This window comes from Nicotiana tabacum, chromosome 6 (genome assembly GCF_000715075.1).
Source record: "Nicotiana tabacum cultivar K326 chromosome 6, ASM71507v2, whole genome shotgun sequence".
Taxonomy (NCBI): Eukaryota; Viridiplantae; Streptophyta; class Magnoliopsida; order Solanales; family Solanaceae; genus Nicotiana; species Nicotiana tabacum.
Window position 1 is genome coordinate 203,274,551 of NC_134085.1, and position 9,607 is coordinate 203,284,157.

A 9,607-nucleotide genomic window follows, 5' to 3' on the forward strand; every position below is an offset into this window, starting at 1 on the left:
AGTCTAAGTTGCAGAAGTGTGTTGCACTTTCAACAACTGAAGCAGAGTACATTGCCGCTACAGAAACTGGCAAGGAGATGGTATGGCTCAAACGGTTCCTTCAAGAGCTTGGATTGCATCAGAAGGAGTATGTCGTCTATTGTGACAGTCAAAGTGCAATAGACCTTAGCAAGAACTCTATGTACCATGCAAGGACCAAACACATTAATGTGAGATATCATTGGATTCGAGAAATGGTAGATGATGAATCTCTAAAAGTCTTGAAGATTTCTACAAGTGAGAATCTCGCAGATATGCTGACCAAGGTGGTACCAAGGAACAAGTTCGAGCTATGCAAAGAACTTGTCGGCATGCACTCAAACTAGAAGACAGTGTTACCTCCTCTAGATGAAAGAGACTGGAGGGGGAGATTGATGATGTCCATCTCATTGAAGAAGTATTAAGCATGTGCCTAATAAAAGTTTCTTTGGTTTGGTAGCCAACCTTGTTGACTTGGTTTGGTTAGGTAGCCAACCTTGTTGAATTAGTTTGGTTTGGTAGCCAACCTTGTTGAATTTCTTTGGTTTGGTAGCCAACTTTGTTGAATTGTGAAAAGTGTGTGTAAATTGTCAATATTGTAGCCTTTAGAGAGTGAAGCTTTGACTATAAAAGGAGAGCTTCAACTCTCATTTCTTCACACCAACAAAGAGAGAAAGAAAGAGTGAGGTTTCACAGACAGGGTATAAGAAAATAGTCTGTGAGGAAAATAGAGAGTGAGCAATATTGTAGTGAGGTGAGAATATCAAAAGAGTGTTATTTCTTTTGAGTGTTGTAGTGGTCTTTGGAGTATTTTACTCGGACCTACAAAGTATAAAATTCCTTACTATAGTGATATGAGTTGCTCCTCTCGGGGCCGTGGTTTTTTCCCTTATTAAAAGAGTTTTCCACGTAAAAATCTTGGTGTCGTTGTTACTCTTTTATTCTTGTTAATTACCGTATCTTGGTGCTACATTATTATTCTGTTTTTATTACCGTAAATATTATTTCTATGGGGGTTTATTCCCAACACCATTCTGTTGATCTGAGAAACATCTCAACAACAATGGTCTATGATCTGAAGCATTCCTGCTGAGATATCTAACAAGTGTTCTGAAATTTATCATTCCAACAGTCATTAAACATGATCCTGTCCAGCCTTTTTCAAATTCTTTTACTAGGTCTTCGATTGTTACACCAGGTGAAGTTAGAGCCTACATACCTTGTATCCACCATCCCACAAACATCCATACAAGCAGCAAAGTCAAAGCTCCTATGCGCCCTGTGTGGTGTACCTCCCAGTTTCACTATAGGATCTAGTATTACATTAAAATCCCCCCAACACACCAAGGAGCATCCACTTGAGCTTCTAACTCAGAGAGCTCTCCCAAAGTTCCTTGCTTTCTATAGCAGTACACTTAGCATATACTGCAAAGATAGTAATATCCTTATCACTGGCATTGTCCTGAAAGTTGATAGTGATTTGTTGATCATCACTAGAAATAACATTTCCCTGCAAATTATTACTCCAGAAGCACCAAATATGCCCTAACTCATTTGCAAAACAATGTTGGAAACCCAGAAACCTCTTGTAACCTTCGATTTTATCCTTGCTGATAAATGTCTCAAAGACAGCTACAAACTGCACACCATTTATACCAACCAAGTTTTTCAATCTGTAAATTGCTTTTTTTGATCTAACCCCTCTAATGTTCCAAAAAATTGCCTTGATCATTAGAAGGATTAGATTAATTATTTTGTGTCCTCCCCTTCATCTCAGGGTTAGACTGATTTCTTTCTTTTCTCACTTTTTCTCTGTCCACTTCTTCCGTGGACAGACCTCCTTTGTCTATTACCTCCTTCAAATATGTTTGTGCTAGATCTTCAAGTTCATTCTCCTTATTCAAAGCAGGTGAAAAATCATCTATGAGACTGTGGGCAGTCTCATCCCCAGAGTCTTCATCCACCTGCTCGGATAAATGAGTTTGTGGCTGGCCTCTATTTGTTTCAACGACAAGCTGAATTCTTTCTTGTCTTTTAATCTTTGAACCCAAACTGGATGATTCCATGGTTGATGTATCCTCCCTTTGATTGCTACTCCATGTTGTAGAATTAGTTTTTGATCCTCTGTTAACCTTTGAGCATATGTGATGTACATTTTTCCCATTTGTATTGCTTAAATCATTTTCCAGGTTCCGTTCGAACCTTTTGTCCTCCTCAACTGCATTAAATTTTTTCAGTGAACTTCATGTACTTTTATCCAGCATACTCTCCTCGATCACTTCCTGAGCCCAAACGCTATTAAGCAATGGTTTCTGCACAAATCCCTTCAAAGGGGGAGTCGTCTTCATCTCCTACCCAAACGCTATTAAGCAATGGTTTGAGCAGGTCCACTTCAACTCGCCCCTCGGCCAAACTTGGTCGAGTTTTCCCTTTAGTGGTCACATCCATCTCCAATGGTGTACCAACTTCACTTGTAATTTGACGCAGGTAATGCCAGGTGTGCAGGTGAAATGGCAAACTAGGCAGAAAACCCATATAGGAACAATTGGTAAATCTTCCTCCAGTTTGAAGTCCGGACTCCGTTTCTGGAGCCACATTTGCTGCTGATCAATTTCTATTACTCTTTCTACTCGAATTTAATCAGCATTCAGAAGTAACAGCGAGTTTGTGGCTCTCCCTGCGCCTTCAGGTATGTCTTACACTGTCAATACCACTTTAGTGGAACTATTTCTGATTTTGTGTCACCATTTTCTTGAGTTTGGCAATGTGACTTGTGAACTTCGGTGTGCATACATTTTCTCATTTGTGTACTTCTTATCATGATACTAAATCTATAGTCGCTACTGAAAGATTTAATATTCTGTCGCAAACAAAATGGAGATATATATTAAGCCTTACCTATATAAATCTATTTTCGACCTGAAGAAGATAAGGAAATTATTTTTATTCTCCTATTGAGTCACTGTACAGCAAAAAGTTACAACACTTGCATAGTCAAGCGTTTCACACTCACACATACTAATCCATTTACATACGCTACAGATTTACGCGATCTTACATATTATACTTTCAAACTTAACGTGGTCTATACCGTATTACATATTCATCTCTTACCGAGGTTACAAATTGCACATCCTATAAAACATACTAGGTTGCTGGTCTCAGATAGAGAGGTAAATAACGTCTAGGATTTGGGTCTGAATTCCACACTGCGAATGCACTTGTGCATCTCATGTATTTCTCTGTCATTTCAGGGAAGTGTCGATCTATAACATCTTTCAATGTCTCTGTCTTGTTAACCCATTCGAAGCCTTTCTCTGTGTAGGTTCGCGCATTGAAATTAGTTGTAAAGAATCGATCAGCTTCTAGCCTCCTGAAGAAAATAAAAAAGATTGTCACGCATATTAGCACAAAGACTAATTCTATATTTTGCACATACTACTGCAACATATTGACTTACCTTGAAGCAATGAGCAGAAATATGTTGAAAGCAGTTTCACTAATGGCAAAGCCTTTAATTTTCTTCTCCGCGTGTAGACCAACTTGGAGATCTAGCTTCTCAACATCATCACCGTATACTTCTCTCAAAGCCTCAATTACTTCTTCATCATCAGTTAAATCCTCCCACTTGCTAATTGGTATCATCAGCAAATTCCTTCTAAACTCATTGTACCGTGGAATTCCCCTTTCTCTATCTCTATAAACTAGAGTATTAAAATAGAAAGTCAGTATGTAGTTTCTATGAAATATGAGAACAATGTTTTGTGTCAATAGGGAAGAATGGTAACATACTTTCTAATGCGGCCATGTCAACTAAATCTGCTCTTTCTTCTCCATCAATATCATGAGGAACAAGATTCCTCATCCACGTCGGATAATTCCACATTGTGGCAGCTCCACATGACTGATGACCCATTGATACCAGCATCTGCTCTATACCAATTTTGGACAAGCTTTTTTCTCCTTCTTTCCCAATCATTTCCGTCATAGGAATCCTGATCAAACTAGACAGTTAGAAATACATATGTCCTAACAAGTTCTTTTCCTTTTTATTAGCACATCTCCTGACTATTTTACTTCTAGATTCCAACAAATCTGGCCTTTGTTGTGTTATAATTCATATATATGGATCAGATTCTTATTCATGTCCTGAAATCAATTCCCAGATTTTATCTAAAAAAGTTGTCATATAGCAAGTCAACAGCTTGTTTATAATGCAAAATGTGTAATTGGAGAACATACTCTTCTTGAATAGGCAAGGATTTGTCTTCTGAAGTAGTCGACTTCAAGTCCCTCAGAACAATTTTGTCAGGTAAAAGTGAGTGCATTCTGTAGACGCTAACAAATTCTTCAGTCAATGAGTAGGGAGTCCCGTGATCTCTGGGCCTTTTAAGACCAACTAATCCACTCAAAATTGGTCCAAACTTAGGTCCTAACAAATCCTTGATTTTCTTCCCCAAAAGTCCATACCTGAATCAAAGTAGACTCTGTTAATTAACATTAATAGTTAATGTTATAGTCATTCGCAATGCAAAGCAAGATGCACGACATTTTAGAAGATCAAGACAACTAAGTGAATACTGGGAAGCTGTTTGTTAATTCAACCACGGTAATAGCAGCAGTATTTAGCAGTGGGTTTACCAGTTGATCCTCGTTCCCGCAACTACAGTATCAGTCTTAGCAAGTTCAATTGACAAATCAAGGGTATGGATTTTAGCAATGACTGCTGAAGTTGTCAATCTTGCATGTCGATACAGCTTTTCATCATCAAATTCAGGGTAATGCTCCTGAAACAAAAATCAGGCTTTTAATCAAACTCAGTTCTCTTAAGGTGCAAAATTATCCTGAAGAAGCTGAAAAGAAAAGCATACTTTAAGCACATCACATATGGCATTATGTTCCTTCATAAACAAGGCCTGCAACAGAGAGAAGCCTGCCCAATTGTTACGAACATCTCCAGATATTGGAATGCCATTATCGTCATGTTCAAGAAGTCCATCTCCTGAGACCCTGAGCTTTCCATCTTTAAATGTTCTCACCCTAATCATGCCCTCCTTATTATTCCCATATATTACACTCCCATCCCTAGCAAAACAGTACGAACATGTATAATTCATCAGATGAAATAAAACTCCATCAGTAGACTAACTTCCAATCTGCATTAAAATGAAGTAAGAAATCAAATTGAGTTCCAATTGGACAGTGTGGACAAGAGTTGACAAGCATATATGTCAACACGGAATAATATTTCCGCCTCCTTTCCCCCTCCATCTCCACCGTAGTTGTTACTTCACTCTTTTAGCATGCTACTAAGCAGCACTTTGATACAGTATTTAGTTGAGTTTACTATTGATTTTAATAGGATCTATTTTGCTTGACTGAATATAACATGCAATAGTCTCTCTTGACGTTTCTCTCCATTAACAAAGAATAACCTGCTATTAGCACCATTTGATTGTGGGTGTATTCATGCTTTTGTAAATTTATCACAGTTTTAGATTGTGGGATGCAAGAGCATGGACTTGATGATGTATTTATCTTTGTTCTTCTTTCCTTGTCCAGTAATCTTGTCGGTTTAACAGGTAATTCTTTTCCACCAATGTCTTATATTATTAGCTTTCTCCATCACCAGTAGGCTATTTAGTTTTATTGCCAGCTTTGGAGTGAATAGAAGTATAAATAAAATCACAAAAGTTCAAAATATGAGAGAACCTTTAAAGTTCTCTATGGGGATTTAGAAGTTTTTGATTCTACTCACCACCATGGGGTCCTTGAATTCAAATGCCCAAACTTCAGATCAGGTGAATCTGTAGGAACTTTTCTGGTCTTAAAGAACTTAAATGACTTCAACGGACACCCTGCTGCAACGTCTTCAGGAGCTCTAAGCTCGACCTGTCAAAATATTTGTGTTAGAGAAACATAAAACACACCTTTACCATGACTAATACTTTAATTCTTTAAATGACCTTCTAATCTCCTTTAGTTCTTAAAAAAGGAAAATGAAAACAGTTATATCTTCTCTAAAACCTTCAAGAACTTCCGTTAGTATCAAACTGGGAGAAATTCAAAAATAGCCAGATTTACAACTGGTCGTTCAAAAATAGCCCAGTTTCAAAAGTAATCGAAATTTAGCCATTTTTCATGTAAAATAAATCTGAGCGAAAACACTGTTCAAAACCCGAAAAAATACGCCAGTATATTATGCTGGAGTTCCAGCATAAGTATACTTGAACTCCAGCATATTATACTGGAGTTCCAGGATAAGTATGTTGGAACTCCAGCATAACATGATAGAGTTCCAGCATAAGTACACTAGAACTCCAGCAAGTATACCGGTCCAGCATAATATACTGGAGTTTGGAGCACCGGTGCTCCAGTCTCCAGTATAATCCAGTAAAGTATACCGGTCTAACATAATATGCTTAGTTCATACACAGGTGCACCGAACTCCAGTATATTATGCTGGACCGGTCTCTGTTGCAGCAAAATAGTGGCTATTTTTCATTGACTTGGAAAACAAAAACATTGATATCTTCCCTAAAACCTTCAAGAACTTTCTTTAACAATCAAACAGCATAATATCCTCATAGAGCAAATTAAATACCGACTCTGGCAAGTTAGACAACAGAAAATGGTCTCCCACCAACTTTTGCCAGTTATTGCAACAAGTGATGAATTCTTTCATGCCTTTATTGATGCAAAAAGTAGGTACCTGTTCAGTGTCCTCCATATGGTCATTCCAATCATGGATCATAAATTGTACCCACGCGCATCCTATCATGTTTAATTGGCTCCCGCAATCTGTGCACTTTCTCCTTTCCAAGAGCTTCGTTGCCACTGTTGCTGGATGAGGTTCCAGCAGCTGCATAATCGAATAATCTTCTCACGAGTGAATGAGAGATCTCAAGCTATAGATTTCAGGTACGGATACGACTAAGGCACATTTATTGGATCATGCTAATTAGCGATCAAAAAGGAACATTATGAAAGAAATGAAACAGGTTAATATACATTGCACCCCCTAACCTACTTAACAGAAAACTGAAATATCTGGTAGCTAACCTGATGAAGTAATCGAAAGTTGAAACGATTAAAAACTTTGACAGGAAAGAAAAATGTGAATTTGCCATGATTTCATTACTATGGCATATTTGATTGCGCTTTAGCTTACCCCGTAAGTTGAAGTTGATGGTGGCATGTTGCGCCCAAAGAAGGTTCCATGACTGCCCACTAAATGATCCACAGGATGATTGCACGTACCATCAGCAGTCCGATACGAGAACTCTTCCGTATCATATTTCTTGCCATTAACTTTTCCTACATGTAACAGGTTGTATCGCTGGTGCAAATGTCTTCTTAATCCTAAGTAAGCCAACCCGAGCAACACTGGTAATCTATGCCATAGATCAAACTTGTCCAAAAGATGTACCACCTGACATATCAAAAACCGGAGCATTAGTAGAAACAACATTCTAGCTTGTAAAGCATAATAAATATCACGAGAGGGGAGTGGAGGACACTAACATAGAACAAAATTGTATCAAACAGAGACATTTTTCCAACAACATGCCGGAGTTGAGGGTGAACAAAGGCTGTAAGAGAAAATGAGAATGCCATGAGAGTTTCTCAGCTATTGACCTGTCAAAGAAACAAAGGATTAATTCAATATGAAGATTGAGAGGGAAGATAGCATTTAAAAGAGTTGAACCAGTGTCAAATCTGTCCTGTTTCCTGTCATTCAATTGCTCATATCTGTAGGCCCAATCAAGATTGCTGCAATCAACTGTCTTCAATTAATCTTTTTTTATATTATAAGTGACGCAAATCGAAGACAAGTGTCCAATAATAGCTCGTTATGGTGATATGTTAATGAGTTTGGGAACTATTACACCAGTTGGATTTTACCAGAACAAAATTTTGGAACTGATGAGAAATATATATAGTGATTCTTTAATTCAACAACAAAAAACCCAGTGATTTCTCACAAATGGGGTTTGGGAACTGGGCTGGGTAAGATGTACGTAGAAGCTGCCCCAATAGACCTTCGGTTTGGAAAAAAAAAAGACTGAAGATAAAAAAGGGAACAATAGTAATTCTTTAAATCGACGTGGATTAATTAAGCAGTAAACAGCCAAAAGGACCGTTTTTTTTAAGGTTAGAATAAGCTAGAACATTAACATCAGAAACATTCTTTTCGTCCTTCATATTCAGAGTAGTTAACTATCCATAAATGATGCTCTTAAAGCAAAATACCAACATCTGATCAAATATTACTCCCATATCCTTCTGACCTTCTCTATCCCCTTTAAAGCAAAACAATATGTAACACTTTATGTGCTTTCATATATATATATATATATCACATTTACTTAACCCACTAACTCTATATACAAAGGCAGATGTAGCACACGGGCATTGGGTTCAACTGAAACTTTGCACAAAGAGAGTATATTTATATGTAAAAATCTACTAAAATTGCAACAAATAATAGGTCCGAACCCATAAATTTGAACATACAGTAGGTTCAATGCTAAAAAAACTTAAAGATTGACCCATAAAATTTATATCCTAAATTCGCATATGTCTGCATACTAGATTATCCTCTGCTCTCAAAGAAGAAATAAGAAAGCAAACTTTATAAGAGTGATGCAAATAGTTGGTAAGAAAAATTCATAACAAATTAATTACCTCCAAATTAAAGAACCAGTGGAAGAATAAGTAACGGCAGCATCAGCTTCCTACTTCTGCCATCACAAGTCACAACCAAAAAAGAAAAAAAAATCCCAGTGTAATTGGTGCAAAATTATACGTGAAATCGATGATCTTTACTCACTATGCAACTTGGCAAGGGTTTTGAAACAGTAAAACCAAGACGTTTTTCTTATTATAGGAAATTTGCCGCAAGAAAATGTAAGGTTTGGGAATTAGTAAAGTGGGAAGCAACATCTATATATGTATATCTGTCTACTTTTTCTAAAGCCTTTTCGAACATTATTTAATCTATTGATGTTTACACATTATTTTGGGAACAGTAACTTCATATGAGAAGTTGAAGTGACGCTTTCATAAATCATAACACGTCTACAATATTCCAAATTAAATAAATTCCATCATATGAATTTCGTGGGGTATCTTTTTAGTTTCTCTTTTCTCAGTAAAAGTTGCACTTTCCTGGGTAGTGCATTTTACAAACTATATATTCTGCGAATCTGCGTAACTCGTCCTAACTCAATAATTGAGTAGATAAGTCGTATATTACCTGTGTCATCATTAGACAAGAGAGGTTGCTCTCCACTTCCAACCAAGAGGTTGTGAGTTCGAGTCTCCCCAAGAGCGAGGTGAGAAGTTTTTGGAGGGAATGATGCCGGGGGTCTATTTGGAATGTTGTTGTTGTTGTTGTACTTGTGTCGTCATTCAGAGTTTAACTTCTATAATCAAGGTTTAAAAGATAATTGGCAATAACTCTTCATAATAAGTGATATTAATAATCACTCATCTTGCACTACGAAACAAAGTTTCTATGGCGACTTCTTTAGTCGCGACTAAAAGTAAGTGCCTAGTCGCCACAATAAATGATAGTTTCAGCAGC

General features: G+C 37.3%; 1 protein-coding gene across 1 annotated transcript; it reads right to left on the reverse strand.

The window, feature by feature from the left end:
* Positions 1 to 2,947: 2,947 nt before the first annotated feature.
* Positions 2,948 to 9,185, reverse strand: LOC107788258 (alpha-dioxygenase 2-like). The gene is made up of 11 exons (XM_016609934.2): positions 8,707 to 9,185; positions 7,543 to 7,656; positions 7,190 to 7,450; positions 6,731 to 6,880; positions 5,777 to 5,910; positions 4,890 to 5,103; positions 4,660 to 4,805; positions 4,261 to 4,488; positions 3,811 to 4,013; positions 3,479 to 3,722; positions 2,948 to 3,391 (listed from the first exon to the last, which is right to left on the reverse strand). The coding sequence occupies exons 2-11, from the start codon at positions 7,633 to 7,635 to the stop codon at positions 3,166 to 3,168; spliced, it is 1,899 nt and encodes a 632-aa protein (XP_016465420.1). The 5' UTR covers positions 7,636 to 7,656; positions 8,707 to 9,185; the 3' UTR covers positions 2,948 to 3,165.
* Positions 9,186 to 9,607: the final 422 nt, after the last annotated feature.